At 43.7% G+C, this 25,374-nt stretch overlaps 1 protein-coding gene across 4 annotated transcripts in view; it reads left to right on the top strand.

The window, feature by feature from the left end:
• SLC44A3 (solute carrier family 44 member 3) overlaps positions 1-25,374 on the top strand; it is a 77,633-nt gene that overhangs the window by 35,402 nt on the left and 16,857 nt on the right. For 2 of the 4 annotated variants that reach the window (XM_079148224.1, XM_079148225.1), the window contains exons 10-12: positions 4,189-4,354; positions 11,389-11,545; positions 13,995-14,078. In XM_079148224.1, coding sequence (XP_079004350.1) covers positions 4,189-4,354; positions 11,389-11,545; positions 13,995-14,078 — 407 coding nt within the window. The other 2 variants (XM_079148226.1, XM_079148227.1) reach the window with 2 other exon arrangements.

Raw genomic sequence — 25,374 nt, forward strand, 5'->3', positions numbered from 1 at the left:
GCTGGAGGAGGAAAGAATTCAGAGGAGGTTTTCTAAAAGATGGGACTAGATACAAACAATTCAGGGGAAGGGAAGAATTGCTGAAGAAGTATCTTCAAGTGGGTGAGAAGGGTGGCATTTAGTGGAGAGGCTGGCCTCAGGATCATGCACGATTTTAAGGGAGGGTGTCAGATGGAGACGTGTTGATAGCAGGTAGATGTGGGTGGGAATCAGCAGAGTTTCTGGGGATTGACCCAAGGGGTAATTAACCACTAAGCCACGCCCAGCCCTTTTTTTATATTTTATTTAGAGACAGGGTCTCACTGAGTTGCTTAGGACCTCGCTAAGTTGCTGAGGCTGGCTTTGAACTCAAGATCCTCCTGGCTCAGCCTCCTGAGCTGCTGGGATTACAGGTGTGCGCCACCACACCTGGGTTATCAGAGGTTTTCTGATTCCTTCATTCTTCTCAGAGCAGCAGTAAGTGAGGTCATTGGCTGAGAGTGAGGGTGGGAAAGAAATTCGGAGGTTAGAGGAGAAGTTATAAAACAATTATCCAGATGGAGATTAGACGATGAAGAGACCGATATAATAACATGTGATTTCTTGACTCACTTAGATGGTATTTCTTTCTGATTTTTTTTTTTTTGCCTTTTTCATTTTCTAATGTCCAACATAGTGCTAGCATGCAAATGTACAACAAGTGTGCAAGTTAATTTCACAATTGGAATCATTTATAACTAACCCTGCATTGCACTTAGTATTCTAAGCACCTTACCCATTTATTATACTGACTCTTAGTGGCTACAGGTATGGCATTTGGAACCACAATGGCATGAAATCCCCAAGAGAGTGAGAAGTAGGTATCGTCATCCTCAGGTGACAGGAGAAGAAACAGATTTTGTAGATGGCCCCACAACTTGCCCAAGGTTGGCAGCCGTCAGGGGATAGTGCAGAGATGTGACTCTCAGCCTGTGTGGCCCTCCAGCCCAGGCTGTAACCATTGCCCCAATACTCATCTTGCCCACCTTCTTTACCTTTACCATGGGAACTGTGGCCCAGATTGCTTTACACATGTGTCAAAGCTGAGGCTGAAACCAAGACTTCTCCCAGTGCAGGGCCCTTTCCACTTCCATCCCCCAATGTCCATCATATCTTGGGATCTGTCTGTATTTCAGTTCCCACTACCACTTGCTAGCTACCCATTACCGTAGCTGTAGCGCACAGTCCATAGTCATGAAGCGCCTGGTCCTTTGGAGAAAGGATCTTGCCTGCACTGACACAGGCATCCAGGAGGGGGCAGGCACATGCACGTAAACTCTTCTGCCCCACCCACAGGCTCTGCAACTCACAGGCTACAAGCAACTCTGCTTGTATCTCTTCCGTTTTCAGCCTTTCCCTGAAGCCAGCCTCTCCCTGAAGCGCCTGATTGCTGAAGTGAGCAGTAGTTCCTCCAGCAGCGATTTCCCTCCAGGTGGCATTTGGCATTATCTGGAGATGTTTTGAGTTGTCATAACTGGTGCATAGAGGCAAAGTATGGTCCTAAACATTCTATAGTGCACAGGACAGCCACCCCCCAACAAAGAAGTATTTGGTCCAAAATGTCAGTTGGTGTATTAAGAGTTTGAAAAATCCAGTCCTAAATGAGAACTCATGAACAGTCTATAAACTGACCCAGAGAAACAAATGGAAAATAACTTTAATATCAAACAAAGCAACTGATTAAAAAAAAATAATTGGTGAGTTCTGCTTCTTTACGGAATGTAAAGGTTTTGAGGGCTAAGTGGATCTTATCACCTCAACGGCTCCACTGACCAAATGTTGCCACTAGTGTGCTGACTTGGAATGTGTGCGATGTGCTTTTGGCTACATGGGATGGCTGAGAGACAAGATCATGCCCTTACCATCCAAGGACTACATACTGTCCTTGTGTCTGCCTGAGGAAATGATCCTTCCTGTTTTGTGGAAACATTCTCTGCCTCCAAACCATCTGTGATGTTGAAAACCTGTTCTTGCAAAACCATAGTCTATGCTTGGAACTCAGCAGTGTGCTTGTCCCTGGCCCGAAGCACTTCAGATAGTCCACAGAGTGGTTCTCAAGGTCCACCAGCCTGATCTACATACACTTGCATTCCAGTTGTGAGAGGCTACCTCCTTCAGAATTGGGAATGCTTTTCTGAAACACTCCCATTTTGGAAAAGCCCAGGCATTTACCCATGCCTTACCTGAAATGTATTGCCTCCAAGTCAAGAGCCCACTGTGACTTCTCTCTGTGAATCAAGCCACTCCACTATTTCTCACTATTTGACTCTTGCTCAGCAGAACACAGAGCAGAAGCAAAGACCAGCCCTAGTTCCTGGTCTTCAGTATGATTATCTATATGATATCAGTATGATATCTGTTTTGTTCTACAGTATAATCATCTTCCTCCCTTTCCTTCATAGAACCTATGATGAGTGTCTAAAACCACATGAACTATAAACATAAAGTCAGTTTGTGACAGGAAATATGAAGCCATCTTAAAATGACGTCTGAGCTGTCGGTTTCACCAAAGTAGTCATCCTCTTCCTTGTAGCAGTTTCTCTAAAATGCAAAGAGGGAGGGCATCTAGAAATCAAATGCAGCTACAAAACTAGGATTTGGATACCAATGTCTACAGAGCTAATTCAAGGACTTTTTCTTTCTTTCCTTCTTTCTTTCTTTCTCCCTCCACCCCAGTGCTGGGGATTGAATCCAGTGGCACTCTGTCACTGAACTGCATCCAGAGCTCCTTTTATGTTTTCATTTTGAAACAGGGTCTTACACAGTTGCCCAGGCTGGCCTCAAACTTGCAATCCTCCCACCTCCGCCTCCTGAGTAGCTGAGGTTACAAGTATGTGACACAGTTCCTGGCTCAGGGGCTTCTTCAGATAAGGGGAAAGAAACAGGGCGTAGACATGTGAATGGCAGAGCATTATTAGTGCTTCCTTACTGGCTGCAGTTTAGTGCAGTACTGTGCTCCTGAAATTTAATAATAATGATAATAGTAATTATCACTTATAGAGTGATAGTTCCATAGCCCAGGCCCCATACCAAGCCCTACCCAGGTAATCCATCTCCATACTTAGACTACTACCAGGAAATGGATACTCTAGCCAAGGATACTAAAGCTCCAAGAAGCAAAGTGTCCCAGGCTACCAGGAAAAGGGTAGAGCTGAGATTTAAACCTAGGAAGGCAGATATTTTAAATGTGCTAGATGAGTTTGCTCTTGGAATGAAATCTGAACTGAATCTCTGTCAGAAAACAAAGATACTTGTCTGTCTTTATAAAGCCTTAATTTGGGGTGAAGTCAGGACCCATAACGTGGTCCTATGATTTTGTGTGCTTTCGTCTGCATAACACACTTGGTTTGCATCGCAAAGTGGTGTGGTATGAAAGCCACGGGGTTTGAAGTCCAAGATGCCCTTCCACTGATCTTGAACAGTGAGACCGTCACTTAACTCTTCCAGACCTCAGTTTTCACATCCTCAAAGTGGAGTGAGTTTTAGAACATGTCAAGTGTCTTGCCGATTGCCTTCTGATCAGTCACTGAAATTATTATTGTTGATGGTATTTAAATATGTTCTCTTTTTAGTTTGTTTTTTTACAGACTGTATTTTGATTCATTGTACTCAAATGGGGTACATCATTTCATTTTTTTGGTTGTACACGATGTAGATTCATACCATTTGTGTATGATGTCTCTCTCATTCCATCATTTTTCACACTCCCCCCCCCCATTTCCCTCTACATAATCTAAAGTTCCTCCATTCTTCTCTCACCTCCCACCCCCTCAACCCCATTATATATCATCATCCACTTGCAAATTGATGCAGCCACTCTGGAAAGCAGGGTGGAGACTCCTCAGAAAAATTGGAGTGGACCCAGCTTTTGATCCAGTTATCCCACTCCTCGGTTTATACCCAAAGGACTTAAAATTAGCATTCTACAGTGATGCAGTCACACCAGTGTTTATAGCAGCTCAATTCACAATTGATAGATTGTGGAAACAACCTAGGTGCTCTTTTTAGTTTTTGCTGTGGAGATTTTAAATTACACTGGGTGCTTCAAACTTTTCTCTGGCATCTGTTTCATGGACTACCAAAGACCAAGCACGAAGAATCGTGGCCTATCAAACCATCTTTATGCTTAGGAAAACACTGGAGTAAAGCATGTTTGTGTTTAAACTTTAGGCGTGGCCCAGGTCATCGAAGGTGGCCAAGTGGAATACAAACCTCTTTCGGGCATTCGATATATGTGGTGGTACCATTTAATCGGCCTCATCTGGACTAGTGAATTCATCCTTGCGTGCCAGCAAATGACTATAGCAGGGGCAGTGGTTACGTGCTATTTCAACAGGTAGGTCCAGCCTTTTCTCTTATTGGAGTGTCTTTGTGCTTCGTGTTGTGTATCTCAAAGATGTTTGGGAGTTTTGACCTGACTCTGTAAAAGGGGTTGACAAGAGTTGAAAGATGAAGCTAAAAACTGGGCCAGGATCTCACTGGATGCTCGAATGAATGTTCTCCCTCAAATCCATTACGTTGCCAGGTTCTTTTGCTTTGGGCTAGAATATTTAAGAAGGCACCAAAGTGGTGAACTAATCAGTTGCTTAGGATGGAAGGAAAGGTTGACTCCTTCTGTAAATATTCATTCTTATTAACTTCAGATTTAAAAACAACTAGTCTTACCAGACAGGTAGCACACACCTGTAATTCCAGCCACTCAGGAGGCTGAGGCAGGGAGATGGCAAGTTAAAGGCCAGCCTGGACAACTTAGTGAGACCTTGTCTCAGATTTTAAAAGGGCTGGTTTCAATCCCTAGCACTGCAAAAAATAAAATAATAATAATAATAAATTAATTAAATAAAAAAATAAAAAGTTGCCAGTCTCTTTTGAATACATTTCAATAAGTTCCGGTGCTTTCCTTACTGCAAAATTGGGAGAATGCTTGTTTAGAAAATAACTTTAAATCCTAAATGAATCGTGTAACTATAAACTGTAGCTCATGTCCATATAGTTAATTAAGTACTAGTGAATGTATTACTCGCTTCTATGTTTACAGTTTATTACCTCATGAAAATAATGGAAGACACATACACACACACACACACACACACACACACACACACACCATACCACACACCTGAACCCTTCGCCTCTCTTGTGTGTGACTTTACCAATAATGAGACTGCAGCCAGAAGAGCAGGCCCAGGACAATGACAGGGTTGGGCTCCGAACAGGAAGTTTACTCCCGATAGGACTGATCCTCCTCTAATCTCTCAGACCAAATGAGTAGATAAACATGACTTTTCCTGGGGTAAGAAAGTCAACCAGGGATGATTCATGCCATTGAGCCATTACCTCCTGACAATAAAGAGCACTGTGGGTTTTTAATATAGTGGTGCTGTTTGGGAGCCCCATCATTAGCGACTCTGGAGGACCCACAGAGGGGCTGTTGCTCTTGGCATTAAGAATCCCCCAGCAGCTGGGGAGTAGAGGGGCCGCTTGCTCCTGAGTAGGGAAGCAAAAATCATCCTAGCCAAATTGGCCAGCAGGTAACATTTGTCAGACAGAGAGATTTTGTGTTATCTTAGAATAACAAACCAAAGCATTCTCCTCAGGGGCTTGGATGTGGAGCTCCTGTGAAGCATATACATTAATCTCAGTCACTCCCCAGCCCGCCCCCAAAAATAAAATCATGAGCGAATGAAAAAGGAGTAAACACACAACCACAGCGAGAAACAGAAGACAGTGGGTACGAAACATTACATTAACAAAATGGCGAGACCGAAAAGAGAAGGCACGAGGGGTGACTGGCCTCTCTGGGAAAAGCCAAAAAGGCCACCAACATGTGTTGACTTTTAAGAAGGTGCAAATAAGATAGAAGCTGAACTGAGTCAGAAAAAAAATCCAGAGGCTCAGGAATTCAAGTGCAAAATGTGTTTCTTAAGATTAGCTGTAAGTCCTCCTGAGGAGCAGTTAGACCCCCAAGTCCCTCCTCCAGATGAGCAGAAGAGACCTTTGCTTCTGGGAGAGATAAACCAGAGAGGGTCTGGACTTGGGGTATCTGGCACAGCTGAGGCTGGGGGTGAAGTCAGTAATGAAGTAGGGGGAGTGGGTGGAAGTCTGAACACTGAATAGTGAGGTTTCCCCCACCACCAACACCCCACATTCCTTGGCTCAGTTCCCTGTGTGTGGGGAAGCAAGGTTGATCCCCTCAGAGGAGGCTAGAGGAGGCTTCTGTGAGAAACTTTCTAGCCCAAGTACAGGCCACAGATAGAGCCACATTGGGGCCCCTGTTAGATAGATTCCCTGACTCAGAATGACACTTTCTAGGCAACACGCAACACTCCTCACAGAGTGTCCAAGTCACACTGAAATTGGAACTGTTAACCAGTGACTATTACACATCTGGTGAAAACCACTAATATAAGAAAGAAATCAAGGGGTTGAGGATATAGCACAGTTGGTGGAGTGCTTGCCTCGCAAGCACAAGGCCCTGGGTTCAATCCTCAGCACCACGAAAGAAAGAAATCAAAATGAACAAAGCAAACAAAAGGAATTTAGGGAAACATATACAATGTAGGCTGCAAAATAAAACAAACTGGGGAAAAAAACAACAACCCTGTAATATTATCGGAGAGAACAAAAATATTGCAATCATAAACAAAGGACCCCCCCCCTCAAAAAACAAAGGAATAGTGAGATAGCAAGGAAAACTCCTTAGTAATTAAAAATTACAAAAGTGAATTTTTTCTATTGAATGATCAGAATATAAAGTTGAAAAATTCTTCCAGCGGACAGAACAAGACACAGGTAGAAAATGGGAGAAGGGACAAAAATGTAAGAGTTATTTAGGAGAACCACCTTGACAAGTTCAAGGCCAGAAACAGAAAACAACAGCAACAACAACAACAACAAAAATTGAAAGAAGAAATTATCAAAGAAAATTCCCCAGAGCTAAGAACATAAGAAAGGAACCCAGAATTTTTCTCTAGGGAAAAAAAATATGACAAAGGATCAAGAACCAGAATGGGATCTGACTTTCAACAGCAACTTTGAACCAGAAAAGCAAAGGAGCAAGGGAAAGACTACTTCTAACCTAGAGTCCTATACTTATTCCTACCATCAATTCAGAGTAAAGGAGAATAGTCAGGTTCACACACAGAAAGTCCCAAAAGATTTCCCCCACACACGCCCTTTCTAGGAAGACTGTTCCCAACTGAAACTCATGAGTAAGCCAAGGTGGAAAACATGAGTTTCATAAAAGAAGGGAATTCCCTGGAAGGTAGTTATGTAGTCAGTGTTAAAAAAAAAAAAAAAAAAAAAAAAAACAGTGCTAGATGGAGCAAGAAGGCAGTGGGCTGTAGGAGAGCTCTCCAAAAAGACAGTATCTCTAAATTCACAGAGACACTGAGAGGAGACTAGATGTGCTTGAATATGTTGAGGAAGCGTTCAACGAAGCCCAGGGAAAATAAAGGGAATAAAAAATGTGATGCAATTATTAACTCTAGGAAAAACTGAAAGTTGTGCAGGAATGGAAATAGAATGTATTACTTGGGTCAGTTGTGAATATCATTCACCACACATATTATTTTGTACTGATGATGTAAACATGAAGCATTAACTAAAAATTTTAATGTAATTCTATTGGGAAGAAGTGGGGATAAAAATGAGTGAGTTGTGGGAGTGGGCACCAAAAAAAGAAAAAAGAAATCAAGAAATAGCTGTAAGAACACAGGATTTTAAAGTGTGGAGTTGAGTTATGGTAGAAACAGCTAGACTATTACCTCTAGGGAAAGAGAATTAAGGATGAGTAAAGAAAACTGCTCTTTTTTCCATTAAGCCCAACAGTACTATTTGGCTTTTTAAGATGCTTTGCCTATTATTTTGATAAAAAATAAATTAATTTAAAGTAAATTGTGGGATGATTTATTTGTAGCATTACTATTTCCTTTATTAAGGACTTCTGCTTTATTTTGGGCTGTCTGCCTAATTTTGAAACCTCAAGCTTTTTGCTTATCTCAAAGTTTACAATGCCATGTCTGGCCTGCACACATGGTGAGGATGAAATATCACCAGAGTGCCTTCATCTTTGTTATTCTTTTAAGCCCTAAGAGGTCTGAAGAGTTCATGCAAAGACCACCAAGTACCAGGACATGGGCAAGCTGTAAAATATACCTTTTACAATCATTTGCTTGAAGAGAGGTCAATGGAGAGCCATAAAGATGCTGCTTAAAGCCAGCACAGTGGTGGACAACAGTAATCCCAGCTACCAGGGATGCTGAGACAGGAAGAGGTCAAGTTCAAGGCCAGTGTTGGTGACTTAGAAAGACCCTGTCTCAAAATAAAAAGGACCAGGGATGTAGCTCAGTGGCATAGCAATTGCCTAGCATGGGCTAGGCCCTGGATTCAATCCCCACTACTGCAAAAAAAAAAAAAAAAAAAAAAAAAGTGCTACTTAGGGATGTAGAAGAAAGAAGCTAGAACTGTTCAACTTGGAAAAGGGACACTGGAGGCATGACTTCATCATTATTTTCAAATATACAAGAGATGGTTTCCAGCTTCTCTGTCTCTACTGGCAAAGAAGGAAATGCATTCACAGCAGAGCCTAAGGAATTTGAGGTAGGGATGGGTGAATTTCTAACCCTAGCAAGAGTTTCCCAAAAGAGCTAAAAAATTCTGTTCTTCATAATAAAACCAGTTCCTATTTTCTGAGGAACTGGCCCCATCTTGCAGTGATTTTGCTGAAAGAGACATTCAGGAAGGGACAGGGTCTTTGCAGAGGCCACACGGTTCTCCTTTGCTCAGAACCAGCTTTGTGGTAAAAGCCAGTCATCCCGTGCAGCTCAGACTTTGTCCAAGAGACTCAGACAAAATTAATTTTCAGGGCTGGGGATAGAGCTCAGTTGGTAGAGTGCTTGCCTTGCAAGCACAAGGCCCTGGGTTCAATCCCCAGCACCACCAAAAATAATAATAATAATAATTTTCCATTACATTTAAAGAGTGTTTAGTGTGCACTGGCCTGGATCTAACTAGAACTAAAACTTACTTCCAGGACTCTGGAGTTGCTTGCTTGGTTTTATGCTCTGTGTTGTCTGATGCAACTTACAAGTTGAAAAATGGTACTTAATGTATGGGTGCTATAGGACTTGTGTGGTGGGACCATTAAACCCTTTGCCCAGCAACTTGGACTGGAGTGGTGTTCTGAGAACCTGGCTCTGCTGTACTGGGCAGGGGACCTTCGGCATACAGGCAGCCATGGCTTTAAAAGGAGAAGGAAGCTGGACTTCATGGGGCACACTCTGGAGTCCCTTTACCCTCCAACACTGCCTGGGTCTTCCTTCCTGCCACCTCTTGTAGACTAGGAACTGATTGTGACCCAGTCAGAGGTGCCCAACACGCATTCCCGCCTCCCACTCCAGACAGGTGGGTGTGCCTGACTAGAGCCCTGGTCCTCCCCAGCCTCCTAATGAACTCATCGCTGAGTTACCCAGTGTGCTCAACACTGCAATGCCAATCCTCACAATACAGTCAAGTTCAGAGCTAAGTATGATTTTAGGCCTTACTCAGTGCAATCAAAATCAGGTTATGCTGGTTGTAGGGGGGCTGACATACAGCAGGGCAGGGATGACAGGATGATGTTCCTGTAAATATAGAAAAGAGTCTAAGAAGAGAAGGTGGTGGTCTCAAAGACACTCCACTTAGACCTTTTTTCTGCGGGACTGTTTCTAGTTTTGAGGGCAGGTATTGAGTGATTCCTGGCACAGAGAACTGGCGTGGGTTGAAAGGGCCTTCTTTTTAAGTTCCCTCTCTCATCATGTGATAACCCAGCTGCTGCTGGAACCTCTGTATCTTCTTCCAGCCAAACTCTGCAGAGCCTTGAGTCAAAACCAGGGTATTTTATGGACTAGGGAAATAGAGGCAGTGCAGGCACCCCTCTGTTTGAAATGGTTCATATCATCACAGTGAAATCTTCTCAAAAAGCTGGCGTCCAATCCCAGACTTCAATACCTAGAGGAGCAGACCCCAAGGCTCCATTCACAGAGGCCTGTGAATCATTTGGTTCCCTCCCAGATGGAAAGCAGGTGTCCTTCTCTTCCCCCTGCATCCTGATCTCCTAAGCACCATAATAAGTTCTAAGGCGCATAAATCTCAATAGAAAAGTAAACATTCTTCCTTTTTAAAAAATGAGGAAAGGGAAAAAATGTGTCAGATTTTCCTGGCCTGCACTACTCTTGTAGTTTATCAGATCAAAATGAATTCCTATCAGTGACAGCTTCCCCGGTCTTTCCATCTTCAATAACACTGGGTTGAAACACAGCACCTTTTTGTGGACAACTGGGTTACAGTTCTTCTGCTCCCAGTATTACTGTCATGTTCTCTTTTTCTTCCTGGATGATTTAAGTAACAGCAAAATGCAACGGTTGCCAACTCTTGAAACATTTCTGGCTGCAGTCCTTTCCTCCCTCAAAACCCAGGCTGCTGTCAAAACCTTAATTCATAGTGACTTATTAGCAACCCGGGCAAGTTGTAGAATAATCTATTCTGAAGAAAGCAAGCTTCCCTTGGAATCAGTGGAGTTGCTTCTCAGAAAGGGCCTCCTTTTCTAGAACTGGCTTCCATGGGAATTCAGAAGGTCACCCCCAAGGTTGCATCAGCCCTCCTTTGTTTTATCCTTCAGGTTCAGGGCAGAAGAAAAACTGTGACCATTCTGTTCTTTTTTACTCTTTTTCCCTGCCTATGAAACTGACTTGGACACATTCTTGGGAGCTGTGTCATGACAAGTCCTGTAAATGATTCACACTAAAGTGACCTTTAAAGAGTAGGGGAAAAAATCAGCTGCATTTCAGGAGCCAAGAGCTGTGCAGAAGCCAAGCACCCGGGAGCTCTGCGTCCCTTCCCTTTAAACTTGAACTCACTGTTGACCTCACTGGCCCTGGTCCTGGTCATGTGATTTGGTGATGATTTTAATCACCAAGCTAATGCTGGCAATATTTACATATGCTCCTGTGTAATTTAAACCTTGGAAATTGTGATAGAATTAAACTTCTGAAAATGAGATTAACGGGCTACTTGAAGGGTTGGTGGAAGTAGTAGCAGCGGTAAAGAGCAAACTTGTTCATTTTAACGCATTAGCATTTTCAAAATAGTTTTTTTTCTGTTCTATATTTGTTGCATTGAATGCCTCTGAAAGGAATTAAATTAATCCAAGATATAATGAATGCAACCTTAGCGACCATGGAGTATAAAAATTTTGCTGAATACTTATTGCATCATTGCTTTTAAAGTTGTTAGTGCCATGGGTGATTTGAACAGAGAAGTCTTTTGTTGCTTTTTAAACAATAGTTTTTAAATGCTCCTTTTTTGTTGTTGTTTTTTTCCTATTCCCAGAAATAAAAATGACCCTCCTGACCATCCAATCCTTTCGTCTCTCTCCATTCTTTTCTGCTACCATCAGGGAACAGTGGTGAAAGGGTCATTTTTAATCACTGTGACGAGGATTCCAAGAACCATTCTCATGTGCATTTATGACACCCTGAAAGAGAAGGTAAGAAGCACCTAATACAAAAAAGCTGAGGTCTGGGAGGCTGCAGCAGGTCCCAGGACAGGACTGTGACCGTGATCGTGGCCTTTCATAGCCCCCAACCCTGACCCAGACCATGTTCCCAGCCTTTGCTGTGCCAGGCTGTATGGTCTTGTTTGTTGGGTAGAGGGTGGGCAGGCAGGAGTTCTGGTTAGCTGACTTGCCTTCTTATTTAAATGTTGAAATAAATGGACTAAATTCTGAAGGTGAAATTAAAGCAAATTTTGTGGATATTTATCATGCTTTTTTTTAAGTAAGAGAATACGCTATAAGACAGGATCTAACCCAGGGGTGCTTAAACACCCCACATCCCCAACACTATTTTAATATTTTATTAGAGAAAGAGTCTCGCTGAGTTGCTTAGGGCCTCGCTAAATTGCTGAGGCTAAGTTTGAACTCACGATCCTCCTGCCTCAGCCTCCAGATCTTTCAGTTTTATTGCTAAAATATTCCTTGCCTGTTTTGTTTTTAGAGGGTGCCATAGGAAGTTCCTGGTATTTGTGAGGAGGAAATGAGGGGGAACAAGGGAGTTAGAATGAGTGTGCATGTGAGGCAAAGAGCAAGTGTGCACGACTGTGTACAAGTGTGTGTGTGCACGACTGTGTACAAGTGTGTGTGAGTGTGTAAGTGGTGTGAGAGTATATGTATGAGCGTTCGCAGGCACATGTTTGAGAGTGAGAAATGAGCAAGCTGACCTACATCTCAGCTCAAAGGACAGAAAACTATAGGGCTTTTGTGCTAGGGTCTCCTCCCTGGTTTTTATTTCCATGCACATTTGGGTATGAATGCCAGTGGAAACCAGAACACCAGGAAAACAGCTGTTCTCATGGTATTTCTGTCCTGCCAAACAAGGGAAGATTGGACTTTCCCCCAACTATTTTTCTTTGGTCTTTTAAACAGAAATCTGAGTTGTTGATACTTTTAAATCCATAATCAAGATTTAAAGTAAGTATATCACTTAGGAGCAATGGATTAAATTTCACATGAAATTGTCTGGCTTCCTTAATCTTGAGATGCATGCTAAGCAGCTGCCCCTGATTGTATTTTCTTCTATTTCTGTGAAAGTTTGTCTGGCTACAATTTGGTGACTTGAAAAGCCATTTCCACATCCAGGACAAATCTAGCTACTTCTGGCTCCTGCATTTTGAAATTAATCCTTCAATCTTAGAAAACTTGGAAAAGAATTTCTTGAAGAATGGAATAGCATTTTATTTTAAGTATTTTGTATTTCTATGTGTATGTATTTACATATAGATATGTACTTATATATCTATTATAAATACATATATTTACTTATATGTGCATTAGTAATAGATAATCAAGCAAGACATCCTAAATTCTTTGGGGAGGCAGTTTTCCTTAAACCTAAAAGAGAAGTCAGTAGAAGACCCAAGGTCTGTCCCACTAAGGTCTGAAGAGTTATTTATCACTCTGCAGATCCCATAAGGACCAAGGGGTCGAACTCCCTTTTAATGATGTTGCTGTTGGGGAAATATGTCTTTTCTTGGGTTAAAAAAGAAAAAAAAAAGCAGTAGCCTTAAAGCCTAGTACCGTCTACAGTTCAAACGCTTCACACAGCCACCCGGTGATCTTTTCTACTTAAAGAGCCTCATTCACAGTCGCTGCCAGGCCCAAAAGTATCCAGATCAAGTTTCATCCAATTGAATTAACGCTGGAACAAGAAAATGTCCATATAAGGCTGAGTTATTCCTGGGGTCCCCATAGTAGGCTATTTCAGGATTGTGAGCAGAGATTGTTTTACTCTGGGCTGTGGGTGGGTTACCCTTCCCCCAGGCAGCTCATTCAATTATTCACTCTTGAGTTATGCACAAATTCAAGATGTATCTCAAAAGTCTGATTTATATATTGAAATTTAGTTCCCAAAGTCTCAGGATAGGGCTTATTTTGCCCAAGTTAAGCTCAATTCTTTCCGGGTCCACAACTATTATCTACAAATGTATTGTCTGTTTGCTTGCTTGCTTTTCTATTTATTATTTGTTTGTTTGTTTTTCTGTCTCTGGGATGTGAAATTTTCAAGAACATAAACTTTGGGTTCAAAAGGCAAAATGCACCATCTGAGACACTTAGAGGCAGATGGAGAGGGAGGAGAGATTTTTTACTGGAACCAGAAGGCTCACTTTTCCCTTGCTATTGAATCTGGACTAACCATTTCTGTTGAGGTTGACAGCAATCCTAACAGGTAAGCCCAGGAGAGAATTTGAGCTTTTCCCAATAATAGTAATTTGAAGCATGCAAAAAACAGAACTTGTCCCATCCTCAGTGAGGACTGCTCTGGCGTTTCCTTGGGTGCAGATATCCATAGGGAAAGCAAGTGCACCTCCTCAGAAACTGCCTACTTACCTTCTGTCTGTTGTTTTCCACTCTTCCTGCGGTCTGGACCTGATCCCAACAGCACAGTACTTGGTCGAGGGGCACGTTCAGATGCTGCTACTGCTGTTTCTTGTGTCTTGCCAGATACCTGCGCCATCTCAACCAGGTACGTGCCCTACCGGCGCCTCAGGAAAACACAGAGGGCTTGGAGGGTGGTCTCCATCATTTATGTCAGGGACTGGCAGATTCTTCCATATAAGGCCAGATTGTGTAAATATTGCAGACTTTGGGGCCATATAGTCTCTGTGGAAACCACTTAACTCTGCCAGTGCAGCAGCAGAGAGCCATTGACAAAAACGTGAATGAACAGGCATGGCTGTGTTCCAATGAAACTTTATTGGTGAATGCTGAAATTTGAATTTCATATGACATGTCAAGAGAACTTCTTTTTTTTTGTTTGTTTATTTTTTCCTAACCATTTTAAAGTTGTAAGAATCTTTGTTAGCTCCAGCCAGAGGAAAGCAGGTAGTGTGATAGATTAGCCACTGGGTTGTAGTTTGCAGACGCCTGCCATGGGACCTTACGCATTAAAGACATTCTTCAAATTCTAAACGAAATGTGTTTCTCTTTTCCAAAATGAAAAGGAAAGGGAGTCTTTAGAAACCCTAGCCTAGTGAATACGTATCAACTAAGGGCTAATTTTCAGGGTTTTCTCCATGAACTATAATTTTCCTGAACTAGGAAAAGAATTGCCTCCCTAATTTTTATATATTTCACCAGGCTTTCCCTTTCAAGCTATAAATATTCCTTTAAAATCATAAAAATGATATCCTGCAATTGTTTGAACTTTAAATTTTTTTCTCTCCTGAATCTTTCAAGTTGGTAGAAATTTAAATATATGTTTTGTTTTTCTGTAGATCATTGAGGAAACTTTAATGGCCCTTGTCAAATTTACACAAAGCAGTATTTTTATAAGAGAGCAGGCTGCTTTTAAAATTTAAATGTTCACAGAAATCTCACTTAGAGATTATAATAATAGTACTTCTTATTATTACCCATCTTCCCAATAAGTGTACCATTAGAAGTACAGGGACTAATTAGACCATCCATGTTTATGTCTTAAGTAGTATTTAAAATGCCTTTCATTATTCAGGGAAAGTGTAGAATTCAGTACTATAATAGAACTTACAGTAAAGTTCTATTTTTAAGGCTTTTCTTTAGAATCTTGGAGTACACTTTAGAGCATGTTTAGTTTTCATTTGCATTGCCACAAGCCAGCATATATAAAGCACAATAAAATACTATAGTACCTTTCAGAATATGAGTCCAGAAGAAAGTCAAGTCAAACCCTGGAAATATACTTGTCCTGGGATCAGATCCCATGCCTCTCTTCCCAGCTGTGCATGTGGATCTAGACACCAACTTACTCCATGAAGATTTTTGAGATGCATTACAAAAATATATTAACCAGGACAAGATTGATTTACACAAAAAGTCAACACTAAGAAACACATAGGTAGACTAAAAAGACAAAAGCTATAGGACCGTAAACACAAATATGTTGACTGTATGGTCCTCCAGGGCTCCAAGCTAGAGTTGCCATCCCACCACCTTATGTTTCCTACGTTCTGGGACCACTGTCCCATCCGGGACGCCTTCCCAACGGGTGAGAGTCACCCGGCTGCTTTGAGTTGGTCCCAAGTGTCTCAATATCTCCTCTTTTGAATCCTGAGTCCTGGAGCAACATGAAATGCAGCCACCCTCTAGGCCGCCATCTTGAAACCTCCCCCCACCACTTTATGAAACTCAAGTTCTTTCTACATTCCTCTTTCAATCACGGTTTCCAGCCTGCTCCATGGAAGCCTAGAGGTGGATGTTGCTGGCATCGAGGTGTCAGGAGGGGAGAGAAGCGGGTGAGGAAGAAGAAAGGTGGTTCCAGTTCCACGCCACCCACCCTGCCAGGTCTTTCAAGCAGAGAGCTCCACCCATGTGGCTGAGGTTGGGAGTCTCCTGAAGCTTTTGTTTGAAGATAGGACTCTGCCACTGAATATATTTGAAAAGCACTGTCTCATACCATGGTCACATTTGTTTCCTCTACCTTGTCATCCTGTGGGACATGTTTTCTGCCTTCTGAAATTTCACCTCTTTATATGCACTCGGGACCTTTTCCCTTGGGAGTTCAGAGTGTTTATATTAAATCACGTTAATATTAACCACACTCTAATTACCATTGTAAAGGTGGTGAAGCCTTGTAACAGACATACAGGGGGAATGATCTGGAATCACAGAAAGGCTAAGCTACTTTTGACCTGGCTCCTGTAGTGAATCAGTGGTGCAAGCAGGGGCAGGTCTTTGGGATTCCAATCACAGTGGCTGTGCACCAGGCTGTGGCCTACACCAGTTGTCACCGTGTCCTTACCTTGGGGTGATGTGTACAACTGATGTGAACACTGCTAGGATTCCTGAGGCTTAGGAGACTGAGAAAGAAGAGGAAGAATGGAAAAGAAAAAAGAGCTGATGTGAATGTTGATGAGAAGAGGTTCCCTCTGATCTAAACCGACCACCAGGACGCAGAGTGGAGTAAAAATGTTTCAGAAGAAAGATGATGATAGCGAAATGGTGATCTGAGCTTTTGTAAGTCTCATCTGGAGGCAGACAAAGCACAGTGGTCTAAGAGGGCGAAAAGGAATTCAGATTAGGTTTTGAGAAATGCCCTGGTGTTAGAATGAGTGGCTAGGGGAGGCTTTGGCATCTGTATCTGGAAGTCAGATTTTGAAGGGCCGAGGCCTACTTTATTTTCTTTGTTTTATGGAAGGGAAGCTGGGAAACTGTACAAGGGGATGAGATGCATCTGTCACCCTCAGCACCCAGATGTGCTTCTCTCTTTAACATCAGGGAGCCGGCTATCTCACCAATGCTTTTGAAAACCTCATCCATCTTCACTGTGTCCTGCGAGGGAGACAGGTGCCACGTTCTGTAGACACCCAGACCAAGACGGCACAGAATGCGGAATAAAACCTCAAACCTCATAGTTTCTAATCCATCTCTCTCTGCATCATAAACACCAAATATATCTATAATTTTTTTTAAATTGTGTCACCTCATGTGTTCATTTTTATGATAACCATTTACTTGTTCACACCATATGCAACCAGTGGAACCTGGGCATTGTAGGTAGGGTGGGGCTGATGAGGATTTAGAGTCAGTATGAAGCATAAACTTGGCCTTCATGTAGTTGACAGGCTATATGGAGACTTAGGTGGCAGAGGGAGGGACAGTAAGGGTTATATGCATGAGACACTTATGTAGTAGTACAAAAAAAAAAATGCATGTTTAAGTGCTGGAATGAGGGCTGCAGAAGTTTAGAAAAGGAAAATCTTGGTAGTTGAAGGACGTCTTTTAAAATTTATTTATTTATTTGTTTGTTTATTTATTTATTTATTTTTGGTACTGAAGTTTGATCTCAGGGGTGCTTAAACACTGAGCCACATCCCCAGCCCTTTTTTATATTTTATTTAGAGACAGGGTCTCACTGAGTTGCTAAGTGCCTAGCTAAGTTGCTGAGGCTGGGTTTGAACTTGCCATCCTCCTGCCTCAGCCTCCCGAGCTGCTGGGATTACAGGTATGTGCCACGGCACCCAGCCTTGAAGGAGGTCTTTTAATGTAATAATTAGGGTAATTCATAGAACAGGTTGGATCCAAGTGTGGAGCACCCACTGGAGATTAGCAGCTCATAAATCACAATGATGATAGCTGTGGGCAGTTGGCACTTACTATACTGCCAGTTGTAACCTAAGCACTTTTTCTACATTATGTAGATAGTATCTCCAGTTCACAGATAAGGAAACTGAGGCTTAGAGAAAGCACACAATTAGTGACAGAGCTAGGACTGGAATCCAAGACTGTTTTGCCTCCAGGACCAAGCTCTTAGTCACAAAGTGTTTTTTCTCCAGACAGAAGACTCAGGACCACCATTGCGGGCTATTCTCTGCGGCACCTTTCCAAACCAGGGCCAGACGAGCTAGTTTGCTGGCAGAGCAAGTCTTGTTAGCAGCTGACTGGTGGAGGACAGGAAAGGCGTAGGGCTGTCAAGGGCAGTGAACTCTGAATCATGCAATTGTAGGTCCAGGAAAGCCTTGTCAGGTGGAGCAACCTCACCTCCCCTCCTCAGGAAAGTCAGTGGTCCCAGCCTTTGTCAGCGTGGGCTGACTCATTTCAGAGATTTGCAGGCACGGAGCCCCTGTAGCCTCTCCCAGCACTTTGGTGGGACCTGTCTGAGAAGTCCCCTGTGGGACTGTGCAGGCTAACCACTCGGCAAGAAGGGCGTATTGTTTCTTATGGTGTCCACTTGCAGTTCCTTGTGGAAGTCCCTCCCCAAGTAAACACAGGCCTCTGTCCCAGCACCAATGTGGTTTTACGTCAGTGTTCCTCCCAGTGTGGAACCCACTGGCGGCCACGGCACTCTTCCCAACGGTTCCAAACTGATCTGAACTTTTCAGAAAAGCTCTTTTTCAATTTTTAGAGGCAAAAGCAGAATTCGGTAGATTTTCATTTTTTACTATTTACCAGTCAGTAAACTAGAGAGTATGTTATTAAAACATGCTCTTGATAAACCCAAATTGGTGTTTTATGTAGTTTCCTGAGAACTCATATCATTGTTCTGTGAAGATGTCAGTGCTGAGGTGATGCCTCCCTGCATAGTTTGTAAATGTGCCTGTGTAGAGAACTGGGATTTTGCCAATTGGGGGTAGAACACCTTGCTACAACCAAGACCGTGTTGTCCGAGTGTAGTCATTGCTGTCATGAACATCACACTTTCATTGATTACTTGGTTCTTATTTATTCGTTTATTTTTGTCATCTTACACATTGCCTTACTTTTTGATCCTTTTTCCTTCTTCCAGCAGAAGTGGGAATAGGTAGGAAGTGAGCTGTGAGCAGATGTCAAAACTATTTGAGATAGCTGGGTGCAGTGGTGCATGCCTATAATCCCAGCAGCTCAGGAGGCTGAGGCAGGAGGATGGAAAGTTTGAGGCCAGCCTCAGCAATTAGAGAGGCCCTTAGTAAATTAGGGAGACCCTGCCTTATAATAAAAAATTTAAAAAATCTGGGGATATGAAACTCTGGGTTCAAACCTCAGTATAAAAAAACTTTTTTTGAGGGACTGGGGTTGTGGGTCAGTGGCAGAGCGCTTGCCTAGCACATATGAGGCCCTGGATTCGATCCTCAGCACCGCATAAAAATAAATAAATAAATAAATAAGTAAATGTTTTGTTTCCACCTACAACTAAAAATATTTTTTTAAAAAAATTGAGAACCACCATTTCCGTGCAGTCTCCTGGGAGATACTCCCCGATGAAGGTGACCCCTTAGTCAAGTATAGCTGCAGTTTGCCTCTCCGTCTCTTCCTTTGTGTAACTTGGGTGAGTCACTCAACTTTACTGAGCTTCTGAAAGGGTTGAATCACATAATCCCTAAGGTCCTTGTACAGCTTTCTGACCCTTATTGGGGTGCTCAGCTCAGGGTTGGGGCATGTGGGTACCACCTGCTCCATTGCGTGGGGTCAGGGAAAGGGGAAGATGGAAGAGACCTGAGCTGTTTCTTTTCCTGTTGTGTTCCAGAATGGCAGGTTCCCTTTTTTCATGTTGTATTTCTTATCCATGGCAAGACCTTACCCTGAAACCACAGAGATCCCTGATGCTTTATCACATCCTGATCCCTGAGCCTCCAGAGTCTTGCAGAGTGGCCTGCAAATGTGAGTGGATAAAGGGGAGCCATCTAGCTGTACCCACTTACAGCCATTCCGTCAGTAGTGCTGCTTGGTAGTGATAAATAAATTACTGGTAATGAGATTCGGGTAAAATGCCAGTCTCCTCAGTCACTCAGTACCATAACATCCAGTGCCTTTCACACCCATTTCTCTGTGGGCCTGACAAACTGGTGCTACATCTCCTTGTGGAGGGGAGAGGGTGAATCAGATGTACCTTGGTGTGGGCTGTGAGGTGTGTGGCCTACTTTCCTTTGGCCCCCATTAGACACAAGTTACTGAGCCAGTGCCCTGATTGTCTCTTCTTGGTGTTTGCTCAGAATTGCCGGCGGCTTCCTGCCTTTCTGATGAACAAATACACTGGCAGAAAGGACCCAGATAGTCTTGTGGAATCAAGCGCAGAGAAGAACTTGCTGCTTCTGGGGAAATACACGCATCTCTCCCTCCCTGCCTCACAGTCCCCGCTCCACCTGCCCCATCCACAAGTACTTTTTTCAGTGAACATAATGTTGGTCTGTCTTCTAAGCCTTTGTGGTAGACTTGCCCTTGTACAATCTCAGAGCTTCTCTTCCCCCCCGCCCCCCCGGCCTTACACTTGGCTCTGTTTCAATGACTGCCTTTCTCACAGTCCATCAATAGCAACAGCACCCAGTGACTTTTCCATGTCAGGTTTTGCTTCATCCCGAGCCAGTGGGCAGATCTCCAGTTTCTCTTCTCTCCTCCCCGCAGAGTAGCATGTGCATCTGGGGCAGGGGGAGGGAGTGAATAGTGTGAACTTTCTCTAACTGGATTATAAAATAATGTGAAAGTTCTTAAGAAGAGAGAGTTCTTCCAGAATGGGCAATACCAAAATGGGTGACCTCGCGGCACAGCATGCTGTCAACCTTTTTTTTTTTTTTTTATGACAGAGTTGGTCCTAAATCCTGCCTCTCTCACCAGCTGGGTTAGAGCTATTCTGGGGCAGCCCAGCTGATGTGAGAGCCCTAGAGAGATGCATCATGTGTGCATGCTTTAGAAAAAAGCTCACATTTGTGTCAATATGATAGTTTGCATTAAGGCTCATTTATAGATGAAGGTAATCCCCCTACTCAGCTGTTTCATGGCAAATGCTACTACTATCCTGACTTTAAATAGAAAGGAATTAAGGCACCTCTTTGTCCGTGGCCCCAGACTGTCTGGGAGAAAACAAACTGAGTCCTCATGTTTCCTGGTGCATGGCTCCAAAGCTGGTAGCATATGACCAAGTCTTTGTGTGACTTTCCTGGGAGCAGAGTCTTGGGAGCCTAGCTCCCACCTGCTGTGGGCATGTTGCAAGGGCCATGGCTCAGGAGGGCAAGGCCCTAAAGCCCTCTTCCCCAAGTGAGCCTCAGCCCCTTCTTACCTTTTGGGGTAGGGCCCCGTGAGCAACTGCCATCTTAGGCTGAACTCTGAAGCCTTTCCTGACTTGAAATTCTACCTCCTGGGAGAAGCAATTAATGGTTGTTAAATGAATTATTGCATCACTGTAAGCAAGAGAGGAAAAGTTATAAGCAGCACTGGGACCATCAGGCCTCTCTCCTGGGAGACAACCGAGTGTTCAGCGTGACTTACTTTGACTTCTCCGAAGTGTGTGGCTCGTGAAGACAAGCATATCTGCCACTCATCAGACACTTTCTATGTGCCAGGTGCTGTTCTGCTTTATGTGCATTAACTACCCATATCCTCACAAATCATCCTGTGAGGGATATTCTAGTATTATCTTCTTTTAAAAATAGATAACACTGAGGTTCCAAGAGGTGAAGTAATCATCTGCTCAAAATGAGAGAGAAGAAGAGCAGCAGAGCTGACTGTTGAGGTGTTGAGGACCCAGTAAGTCTTCCCTCCTCCTTCTCCAAGTTTGGGACAATTGAGAGGTAAAGCGTCAAGCAGATGAAGATTTAAAATATCAGCTCGAATACCAAATTGGCTGGTTGAACAGTGCACCACAGGATCAACGTTAGGCAGGTAGCTTGTCCATGTTTCACCCTTAAGTTAGAAGGACGGAGTCCCCCTCTCCCAGGGCTGGCCAACAAGGCAGAAGCTGGGGCTGAGAAGGTGTCGCCTCCATGATCGGTGACCCCAAAAGAGAATGAGGAAGGGTTGAGCCAGCCTGTTCTCTGCTCCTCCCTCCAGACTCACCAGTCCCTTACATTTGCCTCCTCCCCTGAGACCAAATGAGAGGTATTGTCACAGGAGGTCCCTTGCTGTGGAAGTACAAAGCCAGGGGAATCAAGGTCACTCTCACACCAGTATTCAAGCAGTCCTCTAGGACCCTCCTTTCACAGACGGGGTACTCGGAGCCCCAGAACTCTGTACAGGTCACGGTCACCCTCCCCTCCTTGTAGCAGAGTCTGTGGTGTGGAGAGTCTCACCCAGAGCTGCATGAGTGGTGCCCTTTCTGATTCACCCCTTCTGTATCCATGTCTTCTCTTCCCCTGCCTTCCCAGCTTCACCCAGAAGCCTCCACTGACCAGTCCGTCACATTACACAGGATCTTGAGCAGAACTAAGCGTAGACCTCCCCCATCCCTTGGGCAATATGGAGGACAGGCATTTGAGGGTTGGAAGGGTGAGGGGCTTTGGGTCCTCGGAAGGTCAGGGTCTTACCTTTTATTAATGGTATTGAGTTCGCAGCTTCCTGCTCCTTGCCTCCCCTATTCTCCTCACATTCAGCCCTCCCCTTGTTTCAGGAGACAGTTACCCACATCTGTGAAAATTCTCTCTCCCTCCTCCCTTCCTCCTCTTTGAACTGGGATTCCTATGTCCTTTTTCCAGTAGTGTGATAGAGTGGGAAGGATGCAGACTTTGAGGCAGACAGGTCTGGGTTTGAATTGTAGTTCCTTCATTCACTGAGGGACCTGGGACCCTCACCTGTCTCAGCCTCTATTTCACCATTTACAAAGCAAAATTCTTAATACCTACCTCACAGGCAGTGGAGAGGTTAAATGAGCTAATACATAGAACTATTAAGGCTTGGTGTCTGACTCTTAGTACATGCTCCAAAAATAGTTTCTTGGAGTCAGGGAGGCTTTAACCATCCTTGATTTTTTTATTCACCAAATACTAGAAGTCTATGTACCAGACACCTTTGTATAAAAGCACCTGTTTCCCAGGATTACCATAAATAGAGAATTTTTGGAAACCTCTTAGTTTTGTGTTTGGCATGTAGAAGTGCTAGCTGAATAAATGAAGGTTATTATTATCAACCTGCCACCTCGTGTGTGAACTCCAGGTGAAATGCTGTGGCACTTGGAGTCATGCTCATTGCCAAGGTTGTTCATGAAACCTGCTCAGTCAGGGCTCTGCCACATCCACAGGGAACTCTTACAAATGCACCCAGAAGCACTGCACTCATCACTTGCTGGGTAGAGCTGAACCTCTAAGAGCACCACTTCTGGTCCCTGCGATCAAGAAAAATGCCCAAGTTTCCCCCAACATGAAGGGCAATGAGAGAAGGTTCAGCCCTCAAATCCAACCGTGAGCAGGAGGCAGAAAACGACTGACTGAAGGTTGGAGAAAACAAGTCTCCACAGCCCTCAGTCCTCAGGTGGTGGCCTCCAGCCCTCTCTTTTCTGCATCTGGCCCTCATTTTCTTTCTCTTCACTCCTCTCTTTCGGCAAAGAGTAGTTATGTCACTGCTCAGCAAGAGTAAGTGGGACGCTTTCCAACAACACTAGTTTAAAAGGATCAAGTGTGATCCAAGAAACTGCCATTTTTTAAATGATGAGATTCCCTTCACACACCTGAACTCCGAGAATAGGATGCAACCCCTTTATGTTCTTTGTACCTTCCCGTCATGACATGTCCTAGGTACATTGGTAATATGCTGAGGAAAACTGCCCATGTTTTTAACTTTGATTCCACCTTTGAAATCAACAAAACCCAGTTTCCTCAAAAATAGGGAAGGAGGTGACACATGTCAATACTGCTGTGACAGTGTTTGGGCGTGAGGACCTGGTAGCCACAGACTGGATTCCTCCAAAGTTCTTCCTTTCTGAAGGTTGCATCTGCAGTGGGTGCAGTGTATGCCTGGCAGCTCAGGCCAGGCCAGCCTGTCATCTGTGATCACAGCTAGGGCGAGGGAGGACATTCAGAATGTAAGAGGAATCAAAATCTAACTTTTCAATAATACCCCATGTACTTCAAAAATGCAAAGATTATAGATTGGTTTCAACATGTCCCAAATTTGTTTAGCATGGGAAATGAAATTAAACCACTAAGTAGCTCTAACCCCAAATCTAATCTTCCTCAGGAGGACAGCATTTTCTCCAAGTCATTTCTCTCTGTCTCCTCTTTTCTTCTAGAGCAGGATTATTGTCCCAGGGCCCCCACTACCCACCTCTGAAGCCCACAACCCCCACCCTTCTATGGCTTCTAAGCAAGGCACTCCCAGTGGGTACCTTCCTCAATTGTCATTCTCCAATTGTCTTTGTCTTGGATATTGAGACTTGTTGGGAGAAGGGAGTGATTGTTGGCTAGAGGCTAGAGAATGCATTCCTAAAAAGAAAAAGCTAAAAAAGAAAGGAGGTGTGTCCTTGTGGTTAGGGAATCAAAGCCAGTTCGATTTAGCAGTCACTAATTCCTGTTCTGTTTTGAGCTGGAATGCAATGATGCTCCCGGCTGCCACCATCTAAGTCCCATCTTGGAATGGCTTCCACATGGATGCAAATCTCAGCCACAAAGGCAGATGTGCAGGAAACACTGTCTCATGTCTCTCAACTTGATTTCCGACTTCAAGCTCTATTCCACTGGACTGGCAGGAAACTTATCTGTTATTCTTGGGCTATTCCCCCATAGATTTATACTAGGTTTCAGGTGTTCCCAGACATTAGTAGACACAGATTACCCTTGAGACATCCATCTTCCCATCTTCATGATTCTTCAAACCCTGATTAGCAAAATGGGAATTTTTTTATAAGGCCACCTACAGTCCCATCTGCCTGGATGTCCTAGTGGTAGGTGACCAACTCTCTGGTCACCTAAAAGCCCACATCTCTGGAACCCCTTCACTCTTGGGCAAACCAGGACCATCGGAATGGCCACAGAAGAGTCTTGCAACTTATCCATACTCTGCAAATACCAGCTGTGGACCTGTGATTGGGACACAGACCTCTGTTCTCAATTCCCTCAGCCCAGGGAAATCTCATTTTCTTTCCTGGGGGTAGAGGAAGACCTGCACTCTCATCCACTGTTGCAAAACATTTGGCTTATACTGGGAATCCCTTTCCTTCACCTTTTCTACTGTAGTTAAGGGCTCGAAGAACTTAAGTTTATATAACCAAAGCCAGTAAGCATTGTAGACTGGACATCTTCTTATCAGGGACAGCTGGACAGCCTTCCATTTGGAGTCTCATCTCTACAGACTTTGAGAACAAGTGACCTGAAAAGTAAGAGAGGAAGTGGTATAGATAAATTTGGTTCAATTAGCTTTCCTAAGTAGATAGGGCTAAAAAGTTCCTAAGAGGTTTTTTAGTTGGGTGCAGGCTTTGGCAATTCTTCAAGTGGTTTCTTCTTCCCCTCCTGTCGCCTTTTACAGAATGCCTCAGCTGGCACTGGGTGGAGTAAGGAGGGCAGGTGCTAGCCTGCATTCCTCCAGCAGCTGAGACTCAATGACTTCACCAGCACTCAATGTGGGTGGAGAGAGCTCCCTGGGCTTATTTGCCTTGTCCCTATCTCACC

The sequence above is a fragment of the Sciurus vulgaris genome (assembly GCF_902686455.1).
Source record: "Sciurus vulgaris genome assembly, chromosome: 1".
Lineage (NCBI taxonomy): Eukaryota > Metazoa > Chordata > Mammalia > Rodentia > Sciuridae > Sciurus > Sciurus vulgaris.